General features: G+C 42.4%; 1 protein-coding gene across 4 annotated transcripts in view; it reads right to left on the bottom strand.

Annotated features, from left to right (window-relative positions):
* The window catches only part of SERGEF (secretion regulating guanine nucleotide exchange factor), a 170,001-nt gene that overhangs the window by 70,126 nt on the left and 78,779 nt on the right, over positions 1–21,096 (bottom strand). Inside the window, exons 9-10 of one of the 4 annotated variants that reach the window (XM_053981583.1) lie at positions 14,643–14,679; positions 13,147–13,519 (exon numbers count right to left, since the gene is read on the bottom strand). In XM_053981583.1, the coding sequence (XP_053837558.1) occupies positions 14,657–14,679 (23 nt within the window). In that variant the 3' untranslated portion in view covers positions 13,147–13,519; positions 14,643–14,656. Of the gene's footprint in view, positions 1–13,146; positions 14,592–14,642; positions 14,680–21,096 lie in introns of those variants that run through there. The other 3 variants (XR_008437754.1, XM_053981581.1, XM_053981580.1) reach the window with 3 other exon arrangements.

Raw genomic sequence — 21,096 nt, 5'->3', positions numbered from 1 at the left:
GTAATTTTTATAAATATGCCAACTTTTAATCTCTTTTAATCTCTTTTCATTTGACTTTTTTCCCCTAGTGTTTTTCTTGAATAGTTATCTCTCTAAAGACAATGATTTTTAATAAAATTTTTTATTTTTACCCTGAAAGCTTGCTCGAGGCTTGCAAGCCTGAACAGCTTCTTCTTTGTTATTAGAAGTAAAATAATCTTGCCTGCCAGCTAGTACCTCAAGATTTTCTCCACTGCAATTTCAACTACTGTCAAATTCCAAGTCCCAAATCCTAAAGCGGGAAAAGAGAATCTGCTCTTATGGAAAGGTACAGAAACAATTCCCCACCCCACCTTGGTTTACAAAAGCTTCAGGAAGCCTGCTTTGATGTGTGCATTTAGCCCTGTGCAGTTACAGCCATACAGAGCAGTGTTGGCCCAGAAGTGTCCCTGTTTCACCGCAAGCCTGGCAATATTTCCCAGATATCCTTACAACATCATCTCTCAGACTCATGTCACTGTCAAAATCCCTGCCTTCAGCTTTGGCTCTTGAAAGATTTTTCTGATCTTCACAACTGAAAGAGAACAGTAGAACCATATGACCAAAACACACTGCAAAATCAGAAAACTGGGCAGCAAACATGACTTCTAAAGTGCATTTGTGAAAAAACCCAACTCACAGTCAAGCCAATCTCCTACTTCAATCTTTTTATTATGCAGAAAGCTACCCAGAGTATTTAAGATGGTGTTAGTAAAACACACACACACACATAAAAAATATCTAAAGAAAAAAGCTTCAGAGATTATTCACTCAGAGCATGTTACAAAGCTGGTCACAAATATCTACCCGTGTGCTGAGAGAAAGATTTCCTAGTGCTCTATAAAGGATCTGGATAGTGACTACACACTGACACAGGGGTGTCAACCCAAAGTTCTGTAGCAAGATATTCCCTCCTGGAGAGCCACAAATCTCACAGCAGGGTCAGGGCACTCCTCATTTTCTAAATATAAACCACCTTGCCTTCCTGCCAGCCAGCCATTTAGCTGCAAAATTTCTACTCAGTGATACACTTAAAAGGTCAAGTGTCAGGCTGCTGCATGGACAGAACCCCGAATTACCAGCACAGCTCATTGCAGAGCTGCTCAACAGAAGGGCACCAAAGCCTTAATTTGTTGCCCTTCCAAGTGCTTTGAGAGCTCCTTTGCTGGGCTTGTGCTTTTACTTGGGTGAACATCTCTGCCACATGCTCTAGATGACTCCCTAAAGACAGACATTTGTCATTCCTTTTATTTCATTTTATAGCCACCAAACACTTAATCTCTCTTTGGTGACCAAAGATGCCTATTTTTGTGACTCCTGTTTGCTTCTTTGAAAATTCAGGTAAATATGCCCTAGATATATTTGATGTATTTTTATTCTACTTCAAAATAATTGCTCTGCTTAGAGCCTGCAAGTAAACAAATATGATAAAATCTGATTTGTTTTCTAAATATTCAGTATCCACCCAGAGAACCCTCTGACAAAGGACTGCATGCACCTGTACTGCAGCTCCCTCTCTCAAGAGTCTTCTCATCCTCTGTGATTTTCCAAAACCAGGTGGAAGGACTTCTCCTTTCCACAAATACCTGCAAGGAAGAGCTCCCTACTCATTCAGCTTCAAGCAAAAATTCTTGCTTGGTAGCACTGGCTGGTTGTTTGCTGCCTTCCCATGACAATTATCTCCTCTGGCTGCCACTCACAGCTCCAGCTGGATGGGTTTAGCTGTCACCAGAGGTTAACATTGCTCGCTTGCCTCTCTCCCATCTTTGGGAGGGTTCTTGACGCAGCAGATTTATCCCTGTGGATGTGATCCAGTGTCTCAGGAAACAGACTGACATCACACAGGAGCTCAACTCTAGACAAACTCTAAACTGACACCACAGTGATATCTAAAGTTCAGGGAAAAAAAAATACAAGAACCATGAGCTTTTTGTACAGCAAAAAAATAACAGTTTTTATCTTTTATCTACCTAAGCAGCTCTGCATCTGGTAGCAGCAGGAAACCACACTGTAAACAATATGACAAGCACTGCATTATTACCTGTTTATATTCTAAATTATATAAATTAAGATAGAGACACATATACACCACGACTAATTATATTTTTAAATTGCTTCTCTGAAGGGAAGCAATTGCAACTACTATTAGTTGCAATGCAATACTAAAAAAAAAAAAAAAAAAATCAGGTCCCTTTAGTCTAGGCAGTTCTAAAATATACTAAAAGACAGTTTTTATTCCAAAGATCTCACAAGGTAAATTGACAAGCTGCACAGAGAAAAGAAGATGCTAAACACAGCATTCCAGAGACTTAAGTCACCCAAAATATATATCAATACAGTGACAAAGCCTGCAAGAGAAGGTAGCTGTAAAATCTGGACTTCATTTCAGTAACAGAAGATGCAGTTCAGTCAGATCTTATCCTAGACTCTGGAGTTTCTTTTTAGGGAGTCAATGCAATCCTATTTTCTCTTGTGAATCTAATTAGCTTTTCACAGCAAAATATCCATCCTTTCCTAATAGCCAGCAGCCACTGACTTCAGACAATTCAGTTGGTACAAAGTCATTTTTAGCCTTGTCAGAAGGCTTTTCCAAGTGCTCAAATTAGCATTTCCTCATTTCTCTCCTCATCACCTTACACCCACAAATTCATGAGATAGTTGGCAACTTGGCTTTGCATTAGCCCTTGGAATAGAAACACTAAGAGATCAGAGGATCAGATTTTTTGAGTATAACCTGCTGAAAATAACAAAATAATCAGACTTCTGAAATTTGAAATTAAATTTCAGCTTCCATCTTACCAGAAGAAAAACTAGTTTGCCTGGAGCACCAACAGTATGAAGAAAAGAAACACAAAGTGAGAAGATATTTGAACAACTCGCTGTATCTAAGAGGAAAACTGTGATGTTAAATCTATGTCCAAAGCACTCAGACAGGTGATCAGGTAATGATAGGTATGAGGCTGCTTTTTCTCAACAAATATAACCAAAGGAGCTTATATTTTGAAAAGCTATTTTAACAGCCAAAGCCACATTAAGAGCTAAATTACATATGAAATGGCTCTGCCAGAGAATAAATTTAGAAGGTCAACATAAAACCTGCATGAAAATGACAACAGTGATGGTTACTCAAAGTCCTGCCAGGTACCCTTTAATAAACAGAGAATGTGATTAGTGCTGCAATGCAAAGAGACAGTGTGCTGCAACATGACTCCATGCTGGCCTGCCAGCAAACCTTTACAATACAGTCCCTGGCTGCACTGGGATTTTTCATGCATAATAAATAAAGCAACAGACTAGCAGACTCAGGCTCATTGCTGAACACTAGTGCCCTCCTCTGTGAACGCTGAAGATTCCTCCAGACACCACAGTCACAGAAAGAATTTATGATTTTTCTCCTTGTGACAGACTGCTGAGTCCCCCGGGACGCAATGGCAGACACACGACTATCTGCTGCTTTTCAGGGCAGTTGTGAACATCTAAATAACACTGTCAGCACAAGGCAGGGATCCGTCCATCAGCCTGCACAGTCTCCTTTCCCCACTGGTGCTCGCTCTGCCAGAGAAGTAGATCTTTCATAATCTGCTACAGACCTTCCCCAACTGATGCTTTATACAATAATTTAGTTGGAATTGTGGAACCAAATTATGGAACTCCACTAAAAGTATGGAACCTTTCTAATTAAGAGGTAGTGGCTCGCATGAAGAAACCCTTCAGCTTCCTTATTAAAGAACACAGAACCAAAGTGTTTGGGATGGCATTAACACCACCACCATTTTAGGATGTGTATCACCACCTCCCTAAGCTTTGATCGCTTTGATCACAATTGTTTCCCAGCTCATAATTGCTATGTTCTTCCAGGATAGGAATTTAAAAAGAAAATCTCAACAGAGATGGAATAACAGCTCTTTTACTGCCCCTCTAACACTATTGCATATTTTAATTCCAACCATTTGAGGCATGAGCTACCATTTGAGAGGAAGGATGTTTCATCCTAAGTTCCTCTACAAAGACTATTCTTCCATCAAATTTAGTATTGATTTTTACTCTCCAACTGCAGCTTCAGAAGGATGTGAATTCTCATGTTGTGATACTTACAGCTGTGATTGCACACAAACCATGGAAGACAAAATCCTGAAGCTTGTTCTAATTCACACAAAACAAAAAAGGCAATGGGAGACAAAACTAACCCTCTTCTGGAAAGGTTTGTGATTTAGCAGAAAGTTGAGATTTGATTTTAAAAATGTAATACTCTTGTATTGAACACACTGAAACTCAGTGTGACCAGCCAGGGCCTTGTCTCCTCACATGTCACTTGTACTTCCACGTGCAAAACACACCTATGGTTGGGTGGCCAGATTTTGGGGTTCATTTTTACTGTTTTAACATTAATTACATGGTGCCCTCTCCACTACCATTAATCATAGGGGAAAAGCAGTGCTGAGTAAGTAAGCTGAACAGGGAAAAAGCCAAAGGAGACAGAGAGAAGTATCAAATGAGTAACAATGACAGGATTCACAAAGCCCAGTTTCTGCTTGTGAACACCACTCCACCACCACCACCTGCATTGACAGTGCCTCTGTGGTGTGGGTCACCACACAGCAGCATCCAAGTCAGGATTTGGGGACAATCTCACTGAAGGATGCTTTAAATCCTCCATGCAAGAAAATGAGCAGAAGTCAGAATTCACTGTGCTGACTATGAAAGTGCAAAGAAAAGCTTTTTGCACTATCTGAAGTACCCACATGTCCCAACATTTATCCCCTTCAAAACACCACACCAGAAAATGTTAACTTGAAAGATCCACGTATTTCTCTTCCAAACAATCAAATTCCCCTTTGTCTTCGTTTGAAAAGACGGGAGTCTGTGAAGGAAAGCAAGGGCCTCCTGTGAAATGGAAAATGTAAACCCCCTCCCTCCACAATTTCAAAATAAAAAGGCTCTCAGGCAAAGATATGGGAATGGGAATATCAGTTCTTTACTAGGAAAAAACTAAATTAAAAAAAAAATGTAATTAGTACAAACAAAACTACTGATAGAGTCAGAAACCTGACACCCTGAGGAGTCAGGGTGTTGGTGATAGTCCAGTTAAATGGTGGCTGCTCCTCCTGCAATGCTGCTGAAGCAGTGATCCAGTAGAAGCGTGTGGTTTTCTCAGAAGGTCTGATGATAGAGTAGATGGGCCTGGTCTTCCTCTGGGAATCCAGTGAAGAGGCTGCCTTGCTGTCTCAAGAAATGCTGATTTTATGCAGGTAGGGATGCTTGGCTCCTCCCTCTGGGTGGAGCATCTTACAATGGGATGATGTAACTTTCTCAGTCATGCAGTGAGCCATTCAATGGCACATTAACAGAAGATATCTCCCCAGAGGGAGACATTGCTCTTGGAAGAGATAAGAAAACTGCCTAACAGAAGATACCTGCCCCGCCTCCGACAGATGGCAAATAGAATATATGCTTATCTTACAAGCCAGGACATTATCCACCCCTTATTCTATTTCCATCTGCATCACAATGAAATTTTACACCCAGTTCTCACTTAAGACTAGGTTCCCCTGTGGTACACAACGGGTTTCCCCATCTTTCTGCATTATCCACCAAGTGTAACCAGGTCCTTGAGCAAAAACAATCCCATGGATGGGTTTGTCTTTGCCTGAGGTGGGATTAATCCAAACAGTTTTTCCTAAAATACCTTTCATATGTACTACATCTCCATCTACTGTGTGCAAGGGTTCTGACTGGGCAGGACCAGCTCGATTGATGGACCCTCGGGTGTTGACCATCCAGGTTGCTTTTGCCAGGTTCATTTCCCAGTTTCTAAATGTTCCCCCACCAAGTGCCTTCAGGGTGGTCTTAAGGAGTCCGTTGCACCGTTCAACTTTGCCGGCAGCTGGAGCATGATAGGGAATATGATATATCCATTTGATACCATGTTCTCTGGCCCAGGTGTTGATAAGGCCGTTCTTGAAATGGGTGACGTTGTCAGACTCGATTCTCTCAGGTGTGCCATGTCTCCACAGGACTTGCTTTTTCCAGGCCTAAGATGGTGTTCCGGGCAGTGGCATGAGGCACAGGGTAGGTCTCCAGCCATCCAGTGGTGGCTTCCACCATGGTCAGCACGTAGCACTTGCCTTGGTGTGTCTGAGGCAGTGTGATGTAGTCAATCTGCCAGGCCTCCCCATACTTGTACTTGGACCACCGTCCACCATACCACAGGGGCTTCACCCGCTTGGCCTGTTTGATGGCAGCACACGTCTCACAGTCATGGACAACCTGAGGAATGCTGTCCATGGTTAGATCCACCCCTTGGTCTCGTGCCCACTTGTAGGTGGCATCTCTGCCCTGATGACCTGAGGCATCATGAGCCCATCGAGCCAGGAACAACTCCCCCTTATGGTACCAATCTAAGTCTATCTTTGACACCTCTATTCTTGCTCCCTGATCTACCTGCTCATTGTTTTGGTGCTCCTCATTAGCCCGACTTTTGAGGACATGGGCATCTACATGACGGACTTTCACCGTTAGTTTCTTCACCCGAGAGGCAATGTCTTTCCATATATCAGCAGCCCAGATTGGTTTTCCTCTACGTTGCCAGTTGGCCTTTCTCCACCTTCCCAGCCAGCCCCACAGAGCATTGGCTACCATCCACGAATCGGTATAAAGGTAGAGCTTTGGCCACTTCTCCCTTTCAGCAATGTCCAGGGACAGCTGAACGGCCTTGAGTTCAGCAGTTGGCTCGATCCACCTTCTCCTTCGGTAGCTTGTGCAACTTGTCGTGTGGGGCTCCATACGGCTGCTTTCCACTTCTGGTTCATCCCTACGATGCGACAGTCAGTGAAAAGAGCGTAGCGTGTTTCCTCTGCTGGTAGTTGGTTATATGGTGGAGCTTCTTCAGCCCTTGTCGCTTGTACCTGCTCCTCGTCGTCAGTGAGACCAAAGTTTTCACCTTCCGGCCAGTTCGTAATTATCTCTAAAATCCCAGGGTGATTCAGGTTTCCAATACGGGCACGCTGGGTGATGAGGGCAATCCATTTGCTCCATGTGGCGTCTGTGGCATGGTGGGTAGTAGGAACCTTTCCTTTGAACATCCACCCCAGCACCGGCACTCGGGGTGCCAGGAGGAGTTGTGCTTCCGTGCCAATCACCTCCAAGGTGGCTTGAACTCCTTCGTAGGCAGCCAAGATTTCCTTCTCTGTGGGGGTGTAGTTGGCTTCGGACCCTCTGTAACTTGGGCTCCAGAATCCCAGTGGTCAGCCTCAAGTCTCACCAGGCACCTTCTGCCAAAGGCTCCAGGACAAACCATTGTTCCCGGCTGCAGAGTAGAGCACATTCTTGACTTCTGGTCCCATCCTGACTGAGCCAAGGGCTACAGCATGAGCGATCTCCTGCTTGATCTGGGTGAAGGCTTGTTGCTGCTCAGGGCCCCAGTGGAAATCCTTCTTCTTGCGGGTAACCAGGTACAGAGGGCTCACAATCTGGCTATACTCGGGAATGTGCATTCTCCAAAAACCTATGGCACCTAGGAAAGCTTGTGTTTCCTTTTTGCTGGTTGGTGGAGACATCGCCATGATCTTGTTGATGACCTCAGTGGGAATCTGGCGCCGTCCATCTTGCCATTTCGCTCCCAGGAACTGGATCTCTCGGGCAGGTCCCTTGACTTTGCTCTTCTTGATGGCGAAGCCAGCTTCTAGCAGTATCTGGATGATCCTCTCACCTCTTTCAAACACTTCTGCCGCTGTGCTCCTCCACTCAATGATATCATTGATGTATTGCAGGTGTTCTAGAGCCTCACCCTTTTCTAGTGCAGTCTGGATCAGTCCATGGCAGATGGTAGGACTGTGTTTCCACCCCTGGGGCAGTTGGTTCCAGGTGTACTGCACGCCCATCCAGGTGAAAGCAAATTGAGGCCTGCATTCTGCTGCCAGAGGAATGGAGAAAAATGCGTTAGCAATGTCAATAGTAGCATACCACTTTGCTGCCTTGGACTCCAGCTCGTACTGGAGTTCCAGCATGTCCGGCACAGCAGCGCTCAGCGGTGGAGTCACTTCATTTAAGCCACGATAGTCCACAGTCAATCTCCATTCTCTGTCAGATTTGCGCACAGGCCAGATGGGGCTGTTGAAGGGTGAGTGGGTTTTGCTGACCACCCCTTGGCTCTCCAGGTCACGAATCATTCTGTGGATGGGGATCACAGCATCTCGATCCGTCCGATACTGCCGGCGGTGCACTGTCGAGGTCGCAATTGGCACGCGTTGCTCTTCCACCCTTAGGAGTCCTACTGCAGACGGGTTTTCTGACAGTCCAGGCAAGGTGTTTAATTGCTTAATGTCCTCTGCCTCTGCAGCAGCTATTCCAAAAGCCGACCTGAGTCCCTTTGGCTCTTTGTAATAGCCGTTCCGGAGGAAGTCTATGCCTAGAATACACGGAGTGTCTGGGCCAGTCACTACAGGATGTTTCTTCCACTCCTTCCCAGTCAGGCTCACCTCGGCTTCCACCAGCGTCAATTGCTGCGATCCCCCTGTCACACCAGCAATGGAAACAGGCTCCGCCCCCACACGTCCCGATGGTATCAGAGTACACTGCGCACCAGTATCAACTAAAGCATCATATTTTTGTGGCTCTGATGTGCCAGGCCATTGGATCCACACCGTCCAGAAGATCCGTTTTTCCCATGCCTCTCCCTGGCTAGAGACAGGGCCCCTCTAACCCTGGTTATTATTCCTTTCCTGGGCATACATACTAGAGGTTCCTTCAACAGGGGTCTGACAGATCGTACCTGACAGCTTGGTCATGGGAGGTTGAGGCTACCTCACCTTGGTGGAACTCCCCCGGTTAGTTTCCCTCCTTGAGTTGACACACCCGTGCTGCCAGGACAGAAGTGGGTTTCCCATCCCACCTTCCCATGTCTTCCCCATGGTCACACAGGAAGAACCACAGATTAGCCCTTGGGGTGTACCCTCTCTCTCTAGCTGGGGAATGTTGGGCTCTGACTTTGGGGCCTGTGACTCACAAGGGTGCTGCATTAACCTTCCTAATCTCCTCCCTCATCTCCTCTTTGAACTCCTTAATCACAGCTGAGATATGAGCCTGCATTGGGCCATTAATCATACTCTCATAATTCCTAAGTTTGTTGGCAACAGAACCCACTGTCTCTCGGTTAGTGTCAGCATCGATTGTTGCGATGCAAGTGGTGTACTGAGATGGCCCAAAATTGGCTAGACTCCACAGCATTTGCCCTGAGCACCTGACCTTGTCGGGGTCATTATCATGCTGTCCATCCCTCCCAAAGAGTACTTCCAATACTGCCACTTCCCTCAGCTGTTGGATCCCTCCCTCAAGGGTCTTCCAGCGCATTCTATGATGGTGCTCCTGCATTCTCTCCCTGTGGACAAACTTCTCTCTGACACGCATTAAAAGCCGCTCCCAGAGAGAAAGGGACCCTGGCTCCCTTACAAAAATCTGATTCATACCTGAGTCCTGGGTCAAGGGTCCCAAGTTCCTTGCCTCACCACCATCCAGCTGGATGCCTGTACCCATAAGGTCCCAGACCCAGAGTAACCAGGTAGTATAAGCCTCACGTCCTCGTCGCACAATGTCTTTGTGCAGATTACAGAGACTTTCGTATGTCAGGGACTCGGTGATGGTCGCAACCTCTGGCTCCCCTGTGGGTTGTGAGGTTCCTCCATTCCTATCCCTATCTGGGTGCTCTGCTTTCATCTTAGACCTCCTTGTTTCTACCGGGGCAACTGCTGCTGGCTGGGACTGCCTTTGTGGTTTAGCTGGAACCTGGACAGTTGTAACATCTGTGGGTTCCACAGCTGTACTATTAGACTGTCCCTCTTCAAGGCAAAGGGAGGGTTTCTCACCAGCTGGGAAAATGCACTCCTTTAGCATCTCACGTATCTCCTTAACCAGAACCTTCACCCAATCTGGGTGGTTCATTTCTGAGGTGGGCTGTGGGGCAGGGTCGGGCTCTGGAGCAACAGCATCTCTAGTCTCTGGGGCAGTGTCAGGTTCTGCAGCAGCATCCCTAGTCTCTGATGTAGGTGTCAGGGTAGTTATCCAGGTTAATCTTCCCTTATCTCTGAGTGCTAAATATAACAGGCTTAGCAGGCATATCAGCAACACCACCCATTGTATGATATCATTAGCCTTTAGAGTGGATCTTAACCCTTCAAAAACTGGTGGAGCAGACCCAAAAAGATGGTTAAAAGGCTGGGAGAAAATTTCCCCCGGTGTCATTTCCTCACAGTAGGTACCATTATTAAAGTAACCCCAAAAACATACAGTTAGTGTGTGATAGCTCTGAATCCATGTACCTGCCTTCCAGAGGAAGTTAGAGATCCATGAATTCCTCACCATATTAACCCATAAGCCAAACCGAGTAACAGCCACAGCAGCCTTAGTTATAGGACCCATGTCTAGGTAAGGGCCTACAAATGGAAGAAATACAGCCACGACCATGTGCCACCCAAACCAGGGTAAACTAGACCACATGGTGACACTGAAAGATGTTTCTATATCAGCACACGCAAAAAAATAGATTACTTAAGAACTGTTAATCCTTTTTTCCTCTCAGTGCCCTCAGGCCCCACATTGGACGCCAAAATCTGTCTGGATTTGAAAAGACAGGAGTCTGTGAAGGAAAGCAAGGGCCTCCTGTGAAATGGAAAATGTAAACCCCCTCCCTCCACAATTTCAAAATAAAAAGGCTCTCAGGCAAAGATATGGGAATGGGAATATCAGTTCTTTACTAGGAAAAAACTAAATTAAAAAAAAAATGTAATTAGTACAAACAAAACTACTGATAGAGTCAGAAACCTGACACCCTGAGGAGTCAGGGTGTTGGTGATAGTCCAGTTAAATGGTGGCTGCTCCTCCTGGAGTGGCAGATGAAATGTGGCTGAAGCGGTGATCCCGTAGAAGGGTGTAGTTTTCTCGGAAGGTCTGGTGATAGAGTAGATGGGCCTAGTCTTCCTCTGGGAATCCAGTGAAGAGGCTGCCTTGCTGTCTCAAGAAATGCTGATTTTATGCAGGTAGGGATGCTTGGCTCCTCCCTCTGGGTGGAGCATCTTACAATGGGATGATGTAACTTTCTCAGTCATGCAGTGAGCCATTCAATGGCACATTAACAGAAGATATCTCCCCAGAGGGAGACATTGCTCTTGGAAGAGATAAGAAAACTGCCTAACAGAAGATACCTGCCCCGCCTCCGACAGATGGCAAATAGAATATATGCTTATCTTACAAGCCAGGAAACCCCTTGAAGTCTCCTTTAAAGCTGGACTTCAACAGAACATAATTAGCTTTTAAAACAAGCACTTCTCCCTAGATTTCCTCCAGTATCTTTCGTTTAAAAGATTTCCATTAGTTTATACAGGTTGAGAAAATTACTAAAAGCAAGACCAAAAAGGGATATAATACATTACCAAGGCTTTGGGGAGACAGACTATAGAACTATCATTCTTGTAATGATTTCTGGGCTTTTTTTTTTTTTACTACTTCCAGAAGGCTTGAATAAAATTCCATGGTTTAATTTTTACTAAAATAAGACATTTGCATTTGAGGTTCTTCATGGCATTTTGTCCTGCGTTCTCTGGTTGCAGCACAGTCAAGGCACTGCTGCATTCAATAGCATCTCTACTTCTGCACAGTTAATATGCTTTATTACTTAAGTTGCAGCATTGCATGAGCTACGTGTTCTCTTAAAAGGTACAATTCTCTTTTTCAAAAAATGAGCATCAAGCTCTTACTGGGGAGTTGGTAGGAAACTGCTAAGAGCATTCTCCATAAGTACCGTTTTTACACACAGGCTTTTTAGGGTAAGAACCAAACCTCCTTATCTTTTCAGTGCTGAAAACACTATAGATTTCCAAACCTGGAAATAGCCTAGCTTTGTCACAGTGATTTAGTTCCATTATGTATTTCAGTCATTCAAAAACTCTGTCTCAGTATCACGAAGTTCAGCACTAACGTTGCAGCTATCACATTCAGGTTGCAAAGGTACCTTTGTGGTGCTCAGTAAGTACATACATGTGTACTTACTCAATTAAGGTTACCTTAACCCTTGATTGAGGTGAAAAGTGCAAGATCTTTTCTTGCCAGGCAAGGATTTTTGTTCTCAAGTGAAAAGTCATACAAACATATAAAATACTACAACGCTTACGAAGTTTAGAATTAATTTCACAGTACAACCCCAAATGAAGATAAAAATGAGTTTTCACCAAGGTCTAGGAGTGAAAATGTTTACACTTTTTCATGTACTAATAGCAACTTTTAACTTATTAAGTTTAGAAAAGTGGGTACATTTCAAGACAATCCACATCTCATTCTCCTTTATATCAAACATTTACCTCATGATCAAATGAAACCAAAATACTACCAATATAGCCACAAAAAAAGGAGCAAGTGCCATCACAGTGAAGAGAACAGACAAATTTTGCAGTGACTTCAGTAGAAGAAAGCAAGAAAAGAGAATTCAAATAACTAAACTGCACAAATGGATGCAGACTATATAAAGTCACATGCAAAAAACTAACTGCTTACTAGCCTTACAAATCAAACAGCTTTGTGTCACCAGCAAGATGACTGGAACACTACTTCAGCATTTGTGGAATGAATCATAAATCCAGCCTCTCCGTCCTAGAAATGTTTCTATTTAAAACATGATGCAACAAACAAAGCACAAGCACATTTGTATATACAACCAGAAATACTGACTTGAATATTATACTGTTAAAGGCTTTTCAGTTTACCTGTCATACTGAACTTGAATTATTTCAATTGAGTCAATCACTCAAGCATTTAAGAAAGATCTAATCTAATCTAATTAAGAAAGATATGGATGATATAGTTATAAATGAACTCTGCTTGAATGGTAAGTTATTAGAAAATTGTACAATCAAGTAGACGCATTCACGGAAATCCATGTGATTTCTTTTAAGGACTATAACAGCTGACAGCTTTGAACCAAGAGTGGCCAGTGATCAGAGAAATCCTACCACAGAATGCTCTAAAAAGTCAACCTTTTAAAAGCATATGTAAAATTCAATTCAGGGAAAATTGTACCATAGTTCTTTAGTTCAAAAAATTTGCAACATCACATTTCTGTTGTTCTTAAAATAAAACTGACTGGCTTCCAGCACTGATAATTCCCCCATTGAATTCAATGAGCATAGCACACAGCTTAGATAGACATATGGTGTTCTTTACATATGCAAAGTTCTTCATTTATTCTAACTTTCTTCTAGAATTTCTTTCCCCAACCCATTTTTCCAGAGATTTCTGCCTAGAAGGCAGAAAGCTTAAAACGACATAAGCAGAGAGAAGGTTGTTCAAACTCAGTGCTTTATTTTTTACTTAAAACGACATAAGCAGAGAGAAGGTTGTTCAAACTCAGTGCTTTACTTTCATGTACTGCTGGAGGAATCTGCCAGCAGTACATTTTTACCTCATCAATTCAGCAAGAAGCAAGATTGCTCTTCAGTCAACATTCAGAAGCACCAGCCTGACAATTAATACAAGCATGTGACACTGAGCAAGTAGGGAGAAGGCAAAAGGAAAAATCTTTTCTTATATTCAGCCATAAACTTAATAGGACTTAACAAGTTCAAAACAAGGTTTAACTGGAGAAGGATATTTAGGAAATATACTACAGTAGATATGGAAATAAAGAAAATGCCACCTTTATGGACACTTAACAAAACCTAAAAAATTAGAGCATGGAAAGCAGGTTGAATACCAAATAGCTGCTTTTCTCTACCTCTGTCAAACCACACTTTAGAAAATTAAGGAAATTCTTTACTTGGCATCTCAACGCATCAGTCACAGCAATCAAAAACATCTATGTGGATGAAGTGCTGCTTCATTTCCAGCTCTCATTAGCATAGAATTCCTTTCTTCATCTGTCTTGCCCATAATTATGGGGATAATTATGCTGACCTCCTTTATAAAGCGCTCAAAAATCTACAGTTAAAAATGTTCCCAAACAAGTAATTACATAGAATAACAATCATGTATCAAACTTCAGTTATCAACTCATCACATGAAAGCAAGAATCTGATTGTTCCTGGAATTAGTACACAAAATTCAATTTCTCCACCGACATTAGCTTCCTAGTACTTCCATCATTATTACTACAGCTGCATTATGCTAAAATGCACTAAAGAACCTGTCTACCACTGACTGACATTTTGAAGACTTTCCAAGCTTTGAACAACAAAAGACCCAGGACTCTTTTCAGCAATAATTTCCATGTTAACAATTTCCATCTTGTTAAACAAAGATACTTTTGACCAGCATCAAGCTTAGATGCTATTCTGAATCTGTAGCCTGGATTGTTGCAATGGCTCCAACCTAAAACAGGCTGTAACACTTTGCAGATGTATTTTCCTGTTACATCCATCAACCCCTCCGTCCTTACAGGGGTTGGTCTACAAGGCCACAATTTCATCACCACCACTTACTGTCACCAGTTTCTCTTCTTCTTTCCTCTACATCTATAAGTTACTTTCCTCCTTTCAGCTGCCCATAATCATTCAATATGTTTGATGTACACGTTTTTCTTTCATCTTGTGCAACTGAAAATGAAAAAAAGGTGAGAGGATTTGTTATAAAATTAAGCTACTTACCAACTATTGCCAGATTATGCTCTGAGCCACATGCAATCTGAAAAAGAAATACGAAAGACTAAATCAAAACCTGCCTTCCAGTAAGAAGACAGTCACAATTATGACAGGAAATTAAAAATTAACCCGAAACAAACAACTACAATTTGTAGGGTGCAAAATCAAGGTTGTGTTCTCACTCTTAAATGAAATTTCATTTGTAGCCTCACTTGGGGGCTTAGTGGCAGGAGTGCATGTTTGTTTGTTTAATAAAGAGGTATTTTCTTTTCAAAGACAGACATTTCAACCCTTTCAAGCAAGACTGGCCATGATTCTGCAAAAACATCACACCTTTGGCAACACCACCCACTGGATCCAACAAGAGGCACAGAGCAAACAGAGATTAATCCACAGAGAGACAGCTGGGAATCAAAAGGGTGATGAAGATCTCCATCTCCTCTTAGCTGTATTGTTTTTCCAGCTGACCCCTGAGGAACTGCTCAAAGTATACAGGCCTCAGTGTAATAAACCTGAGGTGATATGATCCCTATGGTCATTTGCCTAGAATGGAGAAAAACTACCCTGGAACTCAACCCTTCTGTTAGCTCATTAATGATGGAAATCAGTTATTAATTTCTTTTCAAAGCAAACTAATAGTTCAGGTATTTTTCATCCTTCTTTGTAGCTGCTGTGAACATGTCTGATGTTTAAGTTGATTTGGTGTAATGAGTTTTTGTAAGTTGCCCACCAATGATGGTAACACAGGCACCAAGAGCAGTCCCCTGTCCTCACTGCAAGGGCTTTTTTTTTTTCCCCACAGAATTTCTTTTGCAAGGTCACCACTGGCATAATTGTCTGATGTAAGAGGTTTAACTTCACACAAGGTTGCTCTGCTGAGTGTCCTCAAGTCTTTAATTTAAATAAAAGCAACCCCCTCAAAATCCTGTACCCAGTTCACTGTCTTGAACTTGCCCATTATACCTAATACTAAGCTGGAGAAAATTAATAAGCACATTCTTCTTAAAGTATATTTGCAATGGCAAAATATAATGCAGGAGTATATGCTCAATTATATTAAAAAATAGAAGTCCATACCATCAAAAGTTTATATGGTTCGGTGTATGCATAACTTTATAACTTTTACAGCCAGAGAAACAGCTATAATCACCTCCATGTCTGTAGAACATAAAACCACAGAAGTTAATAAAAAAAGCCTTGTGCTCAGCTCACTGTGCTTGAGTATTTACTGGTGAAGAGACACCCAAGACTGACACACTGAGTAGCTTGAGCTCTTGTGTTACAAATGAACACCACAATCACTACTATTCACATTTTACCCACATTTTATCCGTGTCACAACTGCTACATGAAAACATTTGGGCAAAGTCATCCCAACACAACAATGGGAAGGAAGAAGAAAAAGGCTCTTTAGAATAAAGGTGCTTAAACAACACATTAAAGCATTTGGGAAAATGGGGCAAGAAAAATAATTCAAGTCACAGCACATTCCAGCATGGCCTTATCTTCAGAAAAATTAAGACAAAGCAGTAGGAAAAGCAATGCCTTTGCAAGAGCACTAGCAGGACTGCATTGAGTCCTTTATTCCACAATACTGCAGATAGGAAAAGCTCCAAGTCCCAACCATTAAAATACATAAATTACTGCCATATCCCAGATCACTATCCTCACCACTAGACTGAGCCCTATACAGCAGCAGGACTGCTCCTAATGCCTATTTACTGGCTAATGCTCCCACCTGTGCTTCTCAGGTTTATAAGCTGATGCCATGGCAACAAGATCCACACATGGAAGCACATGCAAAGTCTTTCTAGCAAAAAAGCAAAATTCTCATCTTCACCATGTGCTGAAAAATGGATATACTGAAGTCACTGCTAATAGAATAAATAAATTTTATCTGAGGTGTGAATAATCTTGGCTAATTCCCTAGGAAATACACTGACACAGGCAGAGATTCAAAAGCATTGGCACAAAAGAACTGCTCAGGCTGGTGGCTGACACTGCCAGGACCTGTTCCAGAAACACTACATTTAAAAAAAAGGGGAAAAAAAATAAAGCCCCACACAAACAAGGTGTTATTTAGATTGTAAAAAAACACCCCTGACAAAGAAGCCTTTTTTTTTTTACTGCATCCAATAGCAGCAGGTACAGAGCCTGCAAAGCAGATAAAAGAATAGTGGCAATCTCAAACAGCTTTGCTCATGTAGCTGTTACTCTGGCCACCGTTCAGAGCCTCCCTCCCAGAGCCAGCTATCAGCTGTGAGGGACTCAATCAAACTGCTGTGTTATTCAGACTGGCCAGTCCTTGGGATCTGCCCCCAGGGCAGCCACTCATGGCCAACATGCTGCAGCTCTGGGGCTGATGGGGTACAAGCTACTGCAAAGCACAAAAACACCTCTTCTGGGGCGGGTAAAAGGAACCTCAGTGAAGTGACAGTTTTGTTAAAAACAACTGAAACCAAGTAAAATCACAAGGTGCAGAAGGCAGTGCCCTGGATTCACCCTCAACAGCCCAGAGCAAAGACAGCACACACCATGTACCAACAGCAGTTCTGTGCTCCAAAGTAAAATTTGCTCAATTTAGAGCACAAGGTTCACCACACCTCTGCCTTATCACAGGGTGTCACCACCTGACAACACAGATTGACTTTGTAGGAACCCCCAGATAAAAAAAAAAACAACCTTAGAGAGCTCTAAATTTAGCTTCCTGGAACACCTTGTCCATCATCCATGCTTCTTGCTACAGGCTATACCATCCACCCACAGGATTCCTGCTGGCCTGCACACCTATGCCTCTGGAGCTCAGGAGGGACCACACCACTGAGGTGAGGCAAGGTTGCCACTGCTTAACGTACATTGAAGCCTTGCAGGTATTTCACATCTTTCTTACAAGAAAGTTTAAAATGTGGCACCCCGTTTTTTCTGTGACTCCCCACAAGGCAACAATCAGCCAGGAATGATTGATTTATTTGCAAATACAGACCAGCCAGAACAGCATTGCTGAACAGATATTTTATGCTTACATTAGATGTAATAATCTCTGCAGTCAGTGCAGGTCACTGGGAGAAGCCTAGTATTTACTGCAGTAGCTATAATTTTCTGGCTACTTCTCTTCTGTCCCCACCCCCAATATGCTGCAGAGAAATTAAATTCCAACAGACATCTGCATGCTTCCAGTGGTTAGTACATTCAGGGATGCTTATAAATACACAATAATGCTTTCTAATTGGGCAATAATTTTACATTATGTTTTAACTGAAAAAAAAATCACTGAACTTAATGACAAATCAGAGAGACCGTTACTGAGCAAAGCATTCTGTGAGTTTTAAGAAACACAACTCCCTACACAGTAAACAATTCACATTAAAGTTCTCAGTTTGGAGGAAAATTTGAGAAGTTGTAAAGGATATTGTGATCTCTATATAAATGATCTCATGGCATGTGACAAATGCCTATAAGGCAGCCAAAGAATGCTTAGGGACCATTTCACCCAGAACTTATTTACCTTATTATCTGTGCTCTTTCAACCATACATAAATTGTTTGTTTCTTCCCTTAAAATGTGTGCTAGCAAGCTGTTTTGTACCTGGCGATGGCTGTGGTTCAGATCCATCCATCCATCCAGAATTAACACGTCTGGTGTAAGCAGCCAAGGGACCAGCATTTTATTAATCATAAATAGTATGATAAACAGCACAATCACAGACATAAGCTGCAAGGATGGTGAGGAAAGACCTTAGCACAGCAACCACAAACTCTGTGCAAAACACCAACACCTTTCTGCAGCCTACAAATATGCTTATGGCCCAGTCCTAACAAAAATTGACTGAATGTAAAATCAATGGGTTATGCAAAAAAGATAAAATATTTAACTTAAGAATAAAATATTTTTCTATCTTAAAAGCACTACATGAAGAAGTAAAATGTTTAGTACATGCTATATAAACATTCCCATATATACCTGGGGGTGTGTATAGATATAAAAAAGAAATATATATATATATATATATATGCATATTAGGAAAAGGTTATCTACTAAACAAGATATTTATTTATAAGGCAAGAAAGTTCAGACAGAGCACCACTGTTTCTGTCTGGGATAGAAATCTCACCTTTGCAGACAGCAAACGAACACATACAGGACAAGACTCCTGTGGATATTTAGACATGCAGTCTCCCTTGGATTTCAACAGGTAATTAAGAGACAAAAACACCTTTTGCCAGCCATACCCTAAGGGACTTCTGAGTACTGTAACAAAACAAGACTGACAAAGTGTATAAAAATCCAAGTTTCAGGCTAGTACCATGACCAAAAGGCTATTCTTTCTTTTCTTTCTGTAACCCAGGACTTTGAGTGCAACCCAGGAAAAAAATTGAATCAGAACTGCAGGCAAAGTCAATTCCCGCTGCAGCAGAGGGGAAGGGACAGTACAGGAGAGGGTGCAAGGCAGAGGCACAGGGAGCTAGCCTCACAAGAGGGATTGCAATATGAAAAATCACAAGCGTCCAAACATCAAGGTATTAAGCTAGAGCAACAAAAATACCTCAATGTCATTTATTTTTGTTTCACCACCCTATAAATGCACATTAATTCTCTTCAGTGCAATTATTTCCCAAAACATGAAAGGCTGTGGAGGCTTCTATCACTTCTTAGAGGTGAGAGCATGATGTGCAAAGATTTTTAAGGATGAATGAAGATCTGATGTTTAAGTTGCATGAAAATTCTAGTTTCTAGCTTCCTAATGGCACCAAAGTTCTTTTTCAGGGAGAGAGAGGGCAGGGGGCAAGGGAAGGAAACCTCTGAAAGGGTGGGGACGTAAGTACTTTTATCCAGGACTTTAGCCATGGTATCTCATGTCTTTTGACAAATTTCACCATAAGGAAATTGTCAGGGCCAGAAGATGGCAAATTTTATTCCTTCTGAGATCAGAAGTCCTAATGGAAGGAGAGGAGGTGACCGAGAGACTGCAGATCAAAGCTTACGTAAGGCAGGGGAATCTTCCCTCCTGGAGCTGTTCTTCCGTGCCCTTGATTAATGTGTCCTAACAACAATTTGTACTGTTTGACACCCTCGGTGCAACTACATTTGTATGCAGAATTCTATTGATGTGTAAAAATAAAGTAAAAGGAATCTAATTAGCAAAGCTGTTCTGCTTACAATCATCCTTTACTAGGAACTCTGTGCTCCTCTTCTGGATCATTTGACTCCTGATTGATAAGAAATCAGCTTGCTAATCTAGTCACATTCCTTGGCGAGCATAAGATTAAGTTCAGTTTAATGCAGAACATGTTCTTAGGTGTTGGCTGCAGCAGATGAAAAGTAAGAGGGCTAGTGTCCTGTAGATCACAGGATATTTTCCATTTTTCATCAAATAATCTTATTTTCTACTTAACACAGACTTTTTTTTGTAGTTGTGTGATTGGCTTTTTAGTCTTTATGTAGTTTTACTTTCCCCTACAACAAGAAAATTCACAATAGAATTTAAAATGAACGCACATAATAAGGTCTGGAAGAAAGCATTTCTTCTCAGAACACACCTGACCTAAAGCTAATGTACCACATGAGCGGACCTTTGCAAGCATGGAGGAGAAGAGGAAGCATTAAGGCATTGCCAGGATGCAGTGAGCTTTCAAAGGAAGATTTTACAGCTCCCTGTAGCTTCCAGAGTTATGATCTATGTCCTCCCTGCCTGAAAGTAATTCCAAGCCTGCATCACTTGTAGCACAAGACACAAAATGCTTTTCCCCCATGCAGCATTTCCCTTGCTTCTCTATTGTTTTCAGAGTCCCATCTTCCATCACTCAATGCCCTGCCCTGCCAACTGTCTTACAGTCACCAAAAAGCCAGTCGGCCAACATCAAGAGCTTGCCTTCACACCCTCCATGCCATTTGACACATATGTGTCTCTGCACACCTTCCCTCTCTATGACACTAACCACAGGTGAGAAATGGCTCTGCTCTCCACTGACTGAGCACCACACTTCCAGGAATGCCTTCTTGTGGTAACAGGGTGCAGTTGAACTTGTGTGATTCAGTCGGTGCACCTTGGGTCTCAAGTGCTTGCACAAGATGAAAACATTTGTTAAGTACAAAACAAAAAAAAAAAAACAAAATAAAACAAAACAAAAACCCAAACAAACAAAAAAACCCCAAAAACCAAAACAAACAAACAAAAAAAACCAAACCAAACAAAAAACCACCAAACCACAAACAGCAACAACAAAAATACCTAACCACCCACACATGCACAAAAACCCCCCAAACAGCCAAAATAAAACCACATACCAAAAACCAACTAATGTTTTAGTATCAGAGAGGAAACACCACAATCCCAAAACCCTGTCATTAGTGTGTGGTAGATAGGGACAGGCGAACGGAAAATCTCGGGATGTGACAGAAAGCAAGACCCTTCCCCCCTCATCCTGCTATAAGTGATCAATCACCTCTGAAGCATGCAGCC

The sequence above is a fragment of the Vidua macroura genome, chromosome 6 (genome assembly GCF_024509145.1).
Source record: "Vidua macroura isolate BioBank_ID:100142 chromosome 6, ASM2450914v1, whole genome shotgun sequence".
NCBI classification, from domain to species: Eukaryota; Metazoa; Chordata; class Aves; order Passeriformes; family Viduidae; genus Vidua; species Vidua macroura.
The sequence above is the reverse complement of the archived record's forward strand: the minus strand, read 5'-3'. Positions and strand labels throughout refer to the sequence as shown.